The sequence below is a fragment of the Gorilla gorilla genome, chromosome 10 (assembly GCF_029281585.2).
Source record: "Gorilla gorilla gorilla isolate KB3781 chromosome 10, NHGRI_mGorGor1-v2.1_pri, whole genome shotgun sequence".
In the NCBI taxonomy this organism is placed as follows: Eukaryota; Metazoa; Chordata; class Mammalia; order Primates; family Hominidae; genus Gorilla; species Gorilla gorilla.
Genome location: NC_073234.2, coordinates 73,582,649 through 73,597,093, shown reverse-complemented (window position 1 = coordinate 73,597,093; position 14,445 = coordinate 73,582,649). Strand labels below are relative to the sequence as shown.

General features: G+C 41.5%; 2 protein-coding genes across 27 annotated transcripts in view; both read left to right on the top strand.

Annotated features, from left to right (window-relative positions):
* PPFIBP1 (PPFIA binding protein 1) overlaps positions 1-7,971 on the top strand; it is a 171,553-nt gene extending 163,582 nt beyond the window's left edge. For all 26 annotated transcript variants that reach the window (XM_055357898.1, XM_055357894.1, XM_031000861.2 and 23 more), the window contains 5 exons: positions 696-821; positions 1,414-1,602; positions 4,146-4,325; positions 4,988-5,053; positions 5,193-7,971. In XM_055357898.1, the coding sequence (XP_055213873.1) occupies positions 696-821; positions 1,414-1,602; positions 4,146-4,325; positions 4,988-5,053; positions 5,193-5,279 (648 nt within the window). In that variant the 3' untranslated portion in view covers positions 5,280-7,971. The remainder of the gene's footprint in view (positions 1-695; positions 822-1,413; positions 1,603-4,145; positions 4,326-4,987; positions 5,054-5,192) is intronic.
* Positions 7,972-8,106: 135 nt separating this feature from the next.
* REP15 (RAB15 effector protein) lies at positions 8,107-13,021 on the top strand. The gene has a single exon (XM_055357899.2). The coding sequence runs from the start codon at positions 8,972-8,974 to the stop codon at positions 9,680-9,682; it is 711 nt and encodes a 236-aa protein (XP_055213874.1). The 5' UTR covers positions 8,107-8,971; the 3' UTR covers positions 9,683-13,021.
* Positions 13,022-14,445: the final 1,424 nt, after the last annotated feature.

The window sequence follows — 14,445 nt, the reverse complement described above, 5'->3', positions numbered from 1 at the left end:
AAAAGCCTTAAAATCCAGCCTCATTTACTTCTTAGGCTTTTTCTGTATTCCTTCCTTTTCTCTCCATGATGGTTCCCCTTGTGTAACTAAAGCCAAGGGTTCTTTTTCAGTTATGCTTCTTCCTTTTCTTGGGTGTATTTTTTTTTCCTGACTCTCTAATCAACAGAGATAAATATCACTATAAAGACTTCCTTTTCTGGCCAAGTATAGTGGCCAATGCCTATAATCCCAGCACTTTGGGAGGCCAAGGCAGAAGAATCACTTGAGCCCAGGAGATCAAGACCAGCCTGGGCAACATAGGAAGACCCTGTCTGTACAAAAATAATAATAAATTAGCCAGGCATGGTGGGTGCACGCTGGTGGTCCCAGCTACTCAGGAGGCTGAGGTAGGAGGATCCGTCTGAGCCTGGGAGATGGAGGCTGCAGTGAGCCCTGATTATACCACTGCAACGCCAGCCTGGGTAAGAGAGTTAGACCCTGTCTTAAAAAAAAAAAAGACTTCCTTTCCTAAAGCAATGCTTTATTAGTATATAAGAAAGCTTGAAACTCAAACTATGACAGAAATTCTTTAAAAGAGAATTTTTCCCTTTCTTTTTGCATTTAGTGGGATGTTGAGTAACTGTACTCCATGGAGCAGACTTTTTAGACAGAAAATGCAATTTAATATTTAGGATCCTGGTTGTGTGTTCCCATAGAATACCATCGCCCCATCAGAAGTTCAGAAGTGGACTAACCATCGAGTGATGGAGTGGCTGCGCTCCGTGGACTTGGCAGAATATGCCCCCAATCTCAGAGGCAGTGGTGTCCATGGTGGGCTCATGGTAAAGCTCTGATTTAATTTAAAATTGACTTACTTTGCTTCCTTTAGTCTAGTCAGTAGGATATTATCAATTTTTGCTTATCATAATCCTAAAGTCATCTGACTCAACCCTCCTGCCCTATTTCTAGTAAACCTTTACTTTCAGAGTATTTGTATTGATATCTTATAACTCTAGATTGAATTTAAAGCCAGTTCTCTTTTATTGTCCTCTTTCATGTTGAATAACATGTAGCTGCTTTCTCTCATATGACCATGTTTGAAAACCCCTGCAAGGATGCAGATTGTATTTCTGCACGTTGATGTTGCTTAAGGAGTTGGCTCCCACAGACAGCACCCTAGAGAGGCAGAGCACTGATATTGGGATGCCTGAAGCCTGGATTTCAGGACCAGCTCTATCACTTACTAACTTGGGAAAAATGGAGAAAAGATACGTAAATTAAAGATCAAAGTCCATATTGTGTCTACCTCACCGGGCTGTTGAGAGGATCATTGGAGATAACCTAAGAGAAAGAGCTTTGCAAATTATAAAGCACAATACAAACATGTATGATTTGTGGTGACTTTTGACAAGCTTTTTTTTTTTCTTTAAACAGGTTCTAGAGCCTCGTTTTAATGTAGAAACAATGGCTCAGTTATTGAACATCCCACCCAATAAGACTTTGCTGCGAAGACATTTGGCCACTCATTTCAACCTTCTGATTGGAGCTGAGGCACAGCACCAGAAGCGAGATGCCATGGAGCTGCCGGATTATGTACTTCTAACAGCTACTGCCAAAGTGAAGGTTGGTTCAGGCTCATACGGTTTAATAATTGCTTGCCGCAAAGGCAACATTTTGTCAGTTACCTGGTTATTCTGTTTTCTGGGGTTTACTAAGTTTTGTGGGTGGGTTCCTTACCAGCAGATGCAGGAATCCTCAGCGCTTAGTTGTCTTGGGAGAAAGATGTTGGCCAATAGACAGTTGACAGATAGAGAGCTTTATTGAAGGGAAATAGGGAGCAAAGAGCTTATTGTAAGAATAAAAAAAAAAAAAAAAGAAGAAGTACAGGGGCTGATCCTGCAGGGAAAACGGCAGGGTCGCAGTAACAATGTTTATTTAAAGGGACAGTACACTCCAAAAACCGAGGCACAGCGGGCTGCTGAAAGAGAATGAGCCCAAGAGTTCTGCGTTGGGTTTTTATGATGTCCAGTTTTTTCTTGAAGCTCTCACCACTGTGTTAAGTCTCTGCCTTTTTTATCTCGTTTTCCTGCTCCTGCCTTAAGTCCTTGCCTTCTCCCTGCCTAGTTCCCATCCCAGGCTTGTGGGACCCTCCCTTACTATAGTTGGTGCGCATGCGTGGGCCGGGTGTTGGCTGCACTTCTACCTAAAGGCTTTGCTCATTCCCGCCGCCCCAGGAGGGTTGTATACCAGTCAAATCTATATGTACTGTACCTGCGTTTCTCTTAGGAATTCTCCTTTGCCCTCTTCCCCTCTTTATCAGCATGCAGCTAGCTATATTCTGGCAGGTGATCTGCAGAGTGAGTGATTACTGGGCGTCTTAAGGGGCGTTCCTTTCTGCATAGGTATTTCCCCTCCTCTCTGCTCAAATGGAGCATGCATGTTTTGGGTGTTTTCTGGGGTGCGAGATTTTCCAGACCTCTCTTTTCTCAGGGGCTTCCCCTCATGTCTAGCTATCTGCCCACTCTAACAAGTTGAAGGAACAGTTGACCCTTGAAGAACATGAGTTTGAATTACACAGGTCCACTCCTACTCGGATTTTTTTTTTCAAGCAAATGTGGAGGGATGCAAACCCCACATATAGGGAGGCCCAACTTTTTAGGTACATGGGTACTGCTGGACTTGAGTATGTACGGATTTTGGTATACGTGGGGGTCTTGGAACTAATGCTCTGTGTATACTGAGGGACAACTGAGTATATATCTTTTAAAAGTATAATAATTAAGAGAATGCACCCAGATAGCTCAGTCAGTAGAGCATCAGACTTTTAATCCGAGGGTCCAAGGTTCATGTCCCTTTTTGGGTGTTCCCTCTTAGGTGGGCATGGTGGCTCATGCCTGTAGTCCCAGTGCATTGGGAGGCCAAGGCAGGAGGATCACCTGAGTCCAGTAGTTCAAGGCTGCAATGAGTTCTGATTGAGCTATGAGCATGCCACTGCATTCCAGCCTGGACAACAGAGCAAGATTCTGCCTCTAAAAAAATAATAATGAACAGCATAATATTGGCTTCCATAATCCATGTATTGGCAATGCAGACAGCCCATAACTTGGGTCCAAATATTGATTGCCGTTGTTCTGTTTTTATAAATCAAGTACAGAAGAGAGATTTCTCTTGTACAGATTTAGCTTCTCTGGCTTATGATTGACCAGCCTTGTAAATAGGAAAATACACTTTAAAAATGACTGAAGGTGGGCCAGAAGAGAATGGGTATTTCCTAATTTACCTGGATTTATGGATCATACCAAATTCAGATTACTTTTTCTTCTTTAAAATTAATCCTAGATTAACTCTTCTAAATATGTTATCTCAACCAACTTGATGGGTTACTGGGTCCTCCAGGAATTTGTGCCAAAGTTCTTTTTAATTTTTTTTTATCCACTCTGTCTGCCTGAGTATCCGGTGACCAACCCAGTGACCATCATGGAGTTTCTCTTCTAAATATCACTGATGTTTCCTCTCCAAAAAATTCTTTTAGCAGTCACCAGTCCTGTTATGGAAGCAGAATAGGCATACAAGATAATTATAGCCTCACCCAAAGAAAAAATATAGTGAAGTCTATTCTATTTTGCTAATCTTAGATTGAAAAACCTTGCAAAATTGGATTCAGCTGTGAGAAATCTCATTGCATTAAGTCCTGTCTAATCAAAACTATGAAGCCAGGTGCCGTGGCTTGTGCCTGTAGTTTCAGCTACTCCAGAGGCTGAGGCAGGAGGATCCCTTGAGCCCAGGAGTTTGAGGCCAGCCTGGGCAACATAGCAAGATTCTGTCTCTAAAAATAATAGTAATGATGTAATCAAATTATTCTTGCCATATTTTGTTTATCACAGTGACTATTCAGCTATTTGGCGTGAATAAGAAGAATAAGATTAATTTCCTGAGATTCATAGCAAGGGTCATTTATCATTGCATCATTTATATGCCTAGGATGCCCTTTCGTTTTTATCCAAATTTAAACATCCAGCTGCTTTTCTCTCTACCATGGGGTAAATAATTAAATTATACATATAGGAGGGAGGGGGCAATGCAAAAAAAAATTACATGTTATCAGGCCTTGATTATATGAATTTTATCAAATCCTTTGGATGTTTTTGTTTGCTTTTCTTTTAAAGCCAAAGAAACTTGCCTTTAGCAATTTTGGGAATTTGAGAAAGAAGAAACAGGAAGATGGTGAAGAATATGTTTGTCCAATGGAATTGGGACAGGCATCAGGAAGTGCATCTAAGAAAGGATTTAAACCTGGTTTGGATATGCGCCTGTATGAGGAAGATGATTTGGACCGGTTAGAGCAGGTAAATCTAACACTATATAACTTTTTTCAAGTTCTTCCATCATTCAGACACTAAATGGGAACTTTGTATACTGTGTCTGATCGAGGACATTTTCTTCAAATAACTAAAAATACAGATAATAATAGTGAACACTTAGAGATCACTTATATCTTCCAGGTACCATCCTAAGCACTTAATGCATACTATGTTTATGGTAACCTTAAAACATGGAGAGCATTGTTATTCTCATTTTGGAGATAAGGAAACTGAGGCACAGAGAGCTAAGTAACTTGCCCAAGGTCCCCAACCTGTCTCTTTGGCTCCAAAGCCTGTGATATTTACCAATATTTTGCCATCTCTGTATTAAAACATGTTAGGAATGGACAGGTTATTCTACCTAGCCTTTTCAGATTAAAGTCGTGGGACCGCATATTTCCCCTCTAATCAACAATGCTTTGCTACTATTAGCAAAGGCATTAGACTAGCTGTGTCAGTAAAGTGTCTCTTCTAATTTTTCACTTCCAGTTGCAGTGGTGAAAGGAGATTATCACCAGAAGTGTTCTGTTGCTCTTACCCCATTCAGTGCTATTTGCATTATTTCTTCTTAGACTTTTGTTCCTCTTGCTGCACTTTCCCTGAAATTGTGAAAACACTTATGTCATGTTATGGTTTGTTCTTTGCAGATGGAAGATTCAGAAGGGACAGTGAGACAGATAGGTGCATTCTCTGAAGGCATCAACAATCTGACGGTGAGTTTGTGAAATGAATTGAAAATGTTATTCTATAAATGTCTTTTATAACAACCCCAAAGGACCACATGTCTCTTGGAGAATGTGTAGTTCTGAGCTCTTGGCTCTCAGTGTGACTCCCTGTCTCCTTGTTTTCCAGCACATGTTAAAAGAAGATGACATGTTTAAAGATTTTGCTGCCCGTTCCCCCAGTGCCAGCATTACAGATGAAGACTCAAATGTTTGACCGTAGCACCTGGATGAACATTAGGAGTGCTTAGTCTTTTTTCTACTTGCTTTTCCAAACACTCACAGTATATACAACAGGCAGCGGATTGTCTATTGTTTGTTGTTCCAACTTCTGCTGTTGAGAAGTTTGAACAGAAAGCAGGAGTAATGTGCCGATTCTGAAGTTGCCACAAAAAATAAGACACTGGTGAATGAGAGTATAATTGTTTTTCTTCTATTTAATGTAAAAATCTGTGATATATTTAAAGTGTTGCATTTAAGATGAGTATTTTACCAGAGCGTTTCCATTCATATCCACGGTATGGAGGATTTGAGGAACAGTAACCAGGATGTGAATGATTTTGTTACATCAGTGTTCACTGTAGCCACCTAAGTAGGACATTATATGATTTCAGAATCAATATGTGGAACTTCTTTAAGCATTCAGTGTGCCCACTAAATGCCAGCCACACCTCCACTTGCCTCTTATTGTCTTATTTTTATATATTTTTCTAAATATATGTATATATACAGTACATAGAAAATAGAACTTTTATTTTGTGACCTAAGGACGATGGTGAAAAGATCACGTTTTCAAAACAATCTGGTGATCAGAATGTTCATATACCAGCTGGTTTCTGAAGAGGTCAGAATGATCTTTCTCCATACTGACTTTTAACAATGTTGATCATTGAGGCTAAATTAATATATATGAAATATTCCTTTTTGATGACACCACAAAATTGTTGAACAGTTTAAGAATTTCAACCTTAATCTTGGATCCCTTTACCTCATATGGAAGAACTTGAGGGACATTAGTATACTTTTTTTTAAGATGGAGTCTCGCTCTGTCACCCAGGTTGGAGTGCCATGGCATGATCTTGGCTCACTGCAACCTCCACCTCCTGGGTTCAAGCCATTCTTCTGCTTCAGGCCCAAGTAGGTGGGACTCCAGGCATGCACCACCATGCCTGGCTAATTTTTGCATTTTTAGTAGAGACGGGGTTTCACCATATTGGCCAGGCTGGGACTCGAACTCCTGACCTTGTGATCTGCCCGCCTCAGCCTCCCAAAGTACTGGGATTACAGGCATGAGCCACCACGCCCAGCCTGTTATTTTTTTTTATTATAGTTTTTTTTTAGTGACAGAGTCTCATTCTGTTGCCCATGCTGGAGTGCAGTGGCGTGATCATAGCTCACTGCAGCCTTGAATTCCTAGGCTCCAGTGATCCTCTCACCTCAGCTTCCCTAATAGCTAGGATTACAGGTGTGTGGCCTCCCACCCCACCCCACCCTTCACACCTGGCTGATTTTTCAAAAAGTTTTTTTGTAGAAACAGGGTCTCACCATGTTGTCCAGCCTGGTCTCAAACTCCTGTCCTCAAGTGATCCTCCCGCCTCAGCCTTTCAAAGTGCTGGGATTACAGATGTGAGCCACTCTGCCTGGCCTACCACTAACTTGAATACATTCAGAATCACCTCCTCTCCCCAAAATTTGTAGAAATAGTTTTTGAGGAAGCCAAAAGCAAAGCAGAAACCTTTACAGTATTGTTTCTTTTCTCTTTGTTAACTATGTCATTACAGCAAAATACTAGCAGTCTGCCTAAACATGTTCATTGTACATTTCGCAGGCTATCAATGAATGGAGGTTTTTAAAAAGTTGAATATTTGTCTGAACATTTTATTTCAAAGTTCAAAAAAACAGAGGCTGCAAAATTCATTTTATAGTGGCTATTTTGTGACGATAAGATGTAGTTCATGTTTTTCTGTAGCACTGGGCCCAAATAGTCTTTGTAAAGAAAATCGCTGCAGCAAAAACTGTTACTGTGTTTATTATATTTGTAGAAGTATTAGAAAAATATTCTATTTTTTATTCAGTGCTACGTAATTACCCATGGTAGCCAACCCTACAAAAGACAGGTTTTCACAAATTGAGGTGGAGGTGGGTGGTTCAGTATCTGCCACTGGACTTGATTATAAACCGTATTTGAATATCAGTGGTATTATCTTTTAAGTTGTCAGCAAGTTACCAAGGTATTCATTAAATAACTTGTAATATCAAATTACTATTTATTCATAACAATTGATTTGATGCTAATAATAATTTTCTTTAAACTCTACCATTCATTATGTGGTAACTGTATTGAACTTACTTTATTTGGATTTTATTTTAATGTGACTAGATGTCGCCACTTCAAAAAATCAATTTGTTCTTAGAACCTGGTTGAAAATACCAGGAAACTGTTACAGACGCCAATTTTTTTTTTTTTTTTTTTTTTTTTGAGACGGAGTCTGGCTCTGTTGCCCAGGCTGGAGTGCAGTGGCACAATCTCAGCTCACTGCAAGCTCTGCCTCCTGGGTTCACGCCATTCTCCCACCTCAGCTTCCCGAGCAGCTGGGACTACAGGTACCTGCCACCATGCCTGGCTAATTTTGTTTTTGTATTTTTAGTAGAGACGGGGTTTCACCGTGTTAGCCAGGAAGGTCTCAATCTCCTGACCTCGTGAATCGCCCGCCTCGGTCTCCCAAAGTGCTGGGATTACAGGTGTGAGCCACCATGCCCGGCCCAAATATTTTTTATTCAGGATGGTATAACCTAACTGATAATATGTAATAAGGTTAAATTTTTTTATGACGTATTTTATTTACAAATATCATACACTGCTGGTGTTACCATATGAAAGGAAATAAAGTCAATTGATAATTGCCTCATTTTTATTGCCCTTATTTCATTTTCCGTTGTTCATAGTAACAGGCTTTTTTTTGATATAGAAAATAACACAATCTCTTTATAAACTGCCATAAATTTGTTTGAATGGAGTTTATAACGTGTATCAACAGATAGGAATTTGAGGCCTTTGTTTGAGAAGCTTTTGTAGGAAAAGAAGCAACGGAGCTGGGGAATGAAGAATCATGGCAGAAGGTAAAAGAAACAAAAACAAACAAAAAAAGAAAATAGGAAAAGCAAATGGAAATGACTCACCTACGGATTGGAAGAAGTTAGTTGTAGAAAGAGGTGTATGGATATTTAAAAAACTAACATAGGGCTGGGTGCAGTGGCTCATGCCTATAATCCCAGCACTTTGGGAGGCCGAGGCGGGAGGATTGCTTGAGCCTAGGAGATTGAGACCAGCCTGGACAACATTGTGAAACCCCACCTCTACAAAAAATACACAAAAATTAGCCGGGTGTGGTGGTATACACTTGTAGCCCCAGCTACTCAAGAGGCTGAGGTGAGAAGATCACCTGAGCCCAGGGAGGTTGAAGCTGCAGTGAGCCATGATTGCGCCACTGCACTCTGGCCTGGGTAGCAGAGTGAGACCCTGTCTCAAAAAACAAAAACAAAAAGAACTAACGTGCTATTTTTACTTCAACTAAAACTTGAAAAGAGGAAACATGTTGGAAGAGATTACCAAAGATTAAAAGTAGAGTGAATATAACCTAGATAGAACAGATGTTTTGTGTGAAATTTAGTATCTTTAACTTAATAAACCAGCAGGAACTGTATGAACACAACACACCCAACTGACAAACAGAGAGAACAAACATGTTTATTTAGCTGTATGTATATATGCTTAACTACACTCGAGGAAGCTGTAGAGTTAGAAAAACATGAACCATTAACAGATGTGGCCTCCTTGCAGAACTTTTACTTTGAAAAAAAAGTACGTCTGAACCAGATTCACATGTTTGATATTTGGATGCAGAGAAAATGGGGCAGAAAGCATCGCAACAGTTGGCTCTGAAGGACAGCAAAGAGGTGCCTGTCGTCTGTGAGGTGGTCAGTGAAGCTATAGTCCATGCAGCTCAGAAACTGAAGGAGTACCTTGGATTTGAATATCCTCCAAGTAAACTCTGCCCAGCTGCAAATACTCTGAATGAGATCTTCTTAATCCATTTCATCACTTTCTGCCAAGAAAAGGGAGTTGATGAGTGGCTGACCACCACCAAGATGACCAAGCACCAAGCCTTCCTGTTTGGTGCAGATTGGATTTGGACCTTTTGGGGATCCGACAAGCAAATAAAGCTTCAGCTCGCAGTACAGACTCTGCAGATGTCTTCACCTCCTCCTGTGGAATCTAAGCCTTGTGACCTTTCCAATCCAGAATCAAGGGTAGAGGAGTCTTCCTGGAAGAAAAGTAGATTTGATAAGCTGGAAGAATTCTGTAACTTAATAGGAGAGGATTGCCTGGGTCTGTTTATCATCTTTGGTATGCCAGGAAAGCCTAAAGACATCAGGGGAGTTGTCCTGGACAGTGTCAAAAGTCAGATGGTGAGGAGCCATCTGCCAGGAGGGAAGGCTGTGGCTCAGTTTGTCCTGGAAACTGAAGATTGTGTGTTCATCAAAGAGCTGCTCAGAAATTGTCTGAGTAAGAAAGACGGACTGAGAGAGGTGGGCAACGTTTATATCAGCATTCTCTGACTTGGATATGTATTATGTGACTGGCCTGTAAGAGGAAAAGAGAAAAAGATTCTAATAAGCAAGCTCACCTATTTGCATCATTCCAGCATGGGATTTTTTTTCATTTGTTTTCCCATTGATTGAAAATGATTACTGGGATCAAAGTACATTCATGTCGCAATTACAGAGAGAGAGAGAAAAAAAGAAAACCCTGGCTCTGCCTATGATTTAAAAACAGTTCAGGAAAAGTTATAATCTAGTTTAATATTTCATTCACTTATTCAATAATAAAAATGGAAGAGAGATAATAAAGTCACATTTAAAGTTTGATTTGCAAAAAAATGTGTCTGTTTGAAATAATAAGTCTAGCACTCAAAAGTATAAAATGTGTTTTTGCATCTGTTGGTGGGAGATGGGTAGGATAAAGTAGTGGGTAAGGCTACAGAGCAGGTTTAATTACATTTGTAATGCCAGTTTCAAGCCAAGCACAGTGGCTTACGCCTATGGTCTCAGCTACTCAGGAAGCTGAGGTGGGAGGATCGCTTGAGCCCAGGAGTTTAAGGCTACAGTGAGCTGTGATTGCACCACTGTGCTCTAGCCTGGGCAACAGAGTGAATCCTCATCTTTAAAAAAAAAAAAAAATAGTTTGGGTTGAGGACTCCTGCACAAAACTCACAGCGTTCTTTTCCTCTAACACTTACCTTATTCTGTCTTCTCCCTAGCTGCTGTCTCTGCACTGAGAGGACTTTGATGGGATTTACTTTGAGATTCACTTTAGTGTTAGCTCTGCCTATGATTTAAAAACAGTGACCTATAAAACTATCCCTTTTAATAATACTTGTTTAGCCTTTGTAGTAAGGAAGGTGTATTCACATATAATAACCATTTTTACTTAAAAGCCAGTGTGGAATTATAACAGTACAAAGAGGAATCACCATTATTTATTGCACTTGTAAGTCAAGTCAGATGCTTTACATATATTAGCGTGATTTGCATGTGTCTTCCATGACTCTAAGAGGTTTCTATTTGCCAAATCAAAGAGGCTAGATAACTCATAAATCTATTAAGTGGCTTGTAACAAAAAAGTAAAGTCTGCCCAGTTACAAAGCCCATATTCTACAGTCGTGTAAAGAAAATTCCCTGTAAGCCTATAAATTAGGTTAAGTAAAAATCAATTAAAAAAAAAAAGAAGAAGAAAAGAAAATTCTTTGGCTAGGAAGGGTAGCTGTGATCCCAACACTTTGGGAGTCTGAGGCAGGAGGATTGCTTGAGCCCAGGAATTCAAGACCAGCCTGGGCAACATGGTGAAACCCCGTCTCTACAAAAAATACAAAAAGTCATGGTGATGTGTGCTTGTAGTCCCAGCTACTTGGGAGGCTGAGGTAGGGGTATTGCTTGGGTCCAGGAGGTCAAGGTTGCAGTGAGTCGTGATCGTGCCACTGCACTCCAGCCTAGGCAACAGAGCAAGACCCCATCTCAATAAATACATAAAAAGAAAATTCTCTGATTTTAAACTACTGGAATTGCTGATACAACAAAGGCGTTCACCTGCAAAAATGCTAGCTGGTTACTGTTGCTCATTTTTCCTCCATTTCCTGGCCTTAATCTGTGGCTACTTTTCCTGTTGTTGAACCACCTGTTCACTGATACGCAGCCATTAGAAACATGGGCTGAATCCTTTCAACTGTATCCAACCTCTTAAAATCGTTTCTGTTTCTGACAGTCTTCTTATGGCCTTGGCCTTTTCTGTGTTTTGGAATTTAGGGCATGTCCCTGTGAGGCTGAATTAAGACATATGAGCGCAATGTGGCGTCATGCAGGTATTCCAAAGTAAGAAATACGTTTGTTGCTGTGATCTGTATAACTGAAGCATGTTGCAGTGCACTCTGATAGTTTGTCCTACATTGGTTTGTAAAATGCTGACTGCAAGCCACCAAATTGATATCATGACCAGCAATAGGCCACAATGCAGAGTCGTAAAAACTTTGTCATGGTAGAAGGAGTGAGAGCTTTCGAGTTTAGTTGAGGACAAACCTGTTTAAAATCCCAGCTCTTTTATTTACACTTATCCATCCAAACCTCTGTGCTGGTTATTCTCATTTCAACCTCCACATCTACTCCCTACGTTGTCTGCCTTCTTCTGGGCTCTAACTGCATCACTCTGGCTTCCATCTGGTGGAGAGCACGAGATCAGAAAGGGGACACGTCTGGAATGTATTAGCCCAACTTTCCCTGCCTCACTACGACGCTTGGTTCCAGACAGCTCCTGTCCAGCTGGCCCTTCTCTGAGACTCCAGCTCCCTCCCCTTCCCCTCTCAGGCCATTGTCCCTTCCAGGGTGCTTCATCGTTCTTTGTTAGTTCCTTGCACCCTGCCCCCACCCTGTAGATGTACTTTTTCCTTAGGTAGACTTGAGGGTGCCATTTGATTTCTTCTGTAGCCCTAATGCCTCCTGATTTTCCTATCTAAAAACCGGAGATGACAATACCCACCTCGTAGAACTGCTTATTCCTTATAGAATTAAGAATAGTCGGCCAAGCGCGGTGGCTCACACCTGTAATCCCAGCACTTTGGGAGGCTGAGGCAGGCAGATCACGAGGTCAGGAGTTCAAGACCAACCTGACCAACATGGTGAAACCCCATCTCTACTAAAAATACAAAAATTAGCCGTGGCACGTGCCTGTAATCCCAGCTACTCAGGAGGCTGAGGCAGGAGAATCACTTGAACCCGGGAAGTGGAGGTTGGAGTGAGCTAAGATGGCGCCACTGCACTCCAGCCTGGGTGACAAAGAGAGACTCCGTCTCAAAAAAAAAAAAAAAAAAGAAAAAAAAATCAAAAGTGCTTAGTACAATAATCCAAATCCACTCTTTGATTCTTTATCCAGCCCAGTAAACAGGATCCACAGTGAATCTAAAGGCGCGTCATTAACTTCAATCTAGATTTAGGCTTAAGTGCATGCCCTGTTTTCTTTCCATTGAGCCTGGTGTTCTTCAAACTAAAATACGCCTTGCAACATTGGGGAACACTAACCCCCAAATCCCTTCTCTTCAACTTTATCTCCCAAAGAAGTCCTGGGGGAAAGCGAGGAAGGGAGCATTCATAATCCCCATGATGCCTGCAGCTTCAGGAAAGAAGAAAGTGATGTATATTCTCTTCAGCCTCAAGAAATGGCTTTGTTTTCCCTCCTATCAATGTTTATTCATCCCCATAGCCCTCTCCTTGAGGAACCTGGAATAGGAAGAACATATCTGTGGCCTTGTAGTTGTCCTTCATTAGAAACTGGCATGAAAGAGTGTTTAATAAAATGGAGTGTTGATATACACAATTACTTGTCAATTAAAAAGGACTTTTTTAAAAGAAGGTGAGTATTGGCAGAGACATCTGTTTCTTCTTTTTGGTAGTGAAGTCTCCAATAGCACAGAGTCAGGCTTAGCTTTTGCAATTTGGGTTAATATATTGCAAAAAAAAAAGGCTTAAAAGTGTAAATGGAAGATAGATTCATTCAAACATAATTGCTGAGTGCCTATTACATGTTGGGCTTGTTCTGTGCCCTGCCAATCCAGCAGTACAAAGAACAAAGTTCCTAGTCTCAGGGAGTTTCTATCTTAATGGTGGAAGACAGACAAACACGTGCAGATGTTTAAATGCATATTTTCAAAACATCTCACGCCTGTAGTAATCCCAGCACTTTGGGAGGCTGAGGCCGGCGGATCACTTGAGTTCAGGAATTTGGAACCAGCCTGGGCAACAAGATGAAACCCTGTCTCTACTAAAAATACAAAAATTAGCCTGGTGTGGTGGTGTGTGCCTGTAGTCCCAGCTACTTGGGAGGCTGAGGTGGGAAGATCACTTGAGCCCAGGAAGAGGAGGTTACAGTGAGCCCAGAACCAGCCACTGCACTCCAGCCTGGGCAACAAAGTGACCCTGTCTCAAATAATAATCAATTTTAAATTGATTATTGATTGAATAAAGAATGTTAGGAGGTGCTATTTTATATTGGGTGGTGAAGGAAGGCCTCAGCGAGGAGGGGTCAATTAGCTAGAAACCTGAAGGAAGACACTGAGCATCAGTGCAGACATTTGGGAAAGGGTGTTCTAGGCACAAAGAACTGCAAATGCAAAGGACCTGGAATGGGAGTAGATGTGAATGTGGATAGCAAAGGAGGCTGACGTGGACGGAGCAGAGTGAGCTGGAGGCGAGAGGTGGGAGATGAGTTTGCAGAAGTAGCCAGCAAACTGATCAAGCTGGTCAAACTTGTAAGCTGAAGTAAGGACTCAACTATTCTGAGTGATGGGGGAGAGAAATGTCTTGACTGACCTGTACGTTAAAAGCCTCACTTGAAGCCAGGCATGGTGGCTCACACCTGTAATCCCAGCACTTTGGGAGGCCAAGGTGGGTGAATCACTTGAGGCCAGGAATTCAAGACCAGCCTGGCCAACATGGTGAAACCCCGTCTCTACTAAAAACATAAAAATTAGCCTGGCATGGTGGCACATGCTTGTAATTTCAGCTACTCGGGAGACAGAGGCAGGAGAATCGCTTGAACCCAGGAGGCGGAGGTTGCAGTGAGCCGAGATGGTGCCTCTGCACTCCAGCCTGGGTGACAGAGCAAGACTCTGTCTCAAATAAACAAACAAACCGTCACTTGATTACTGGGGGGAGACGACGGTAGAAGAAAAAGAAGAGAAGCAGAACCCAGGTAAGCAGCTAGGAAGCTGTAGTCACCCAGATGAGAGAAAAAGATGGCCTGGACCACACTCGTACAGGAGGAGGTATGAAGAGGT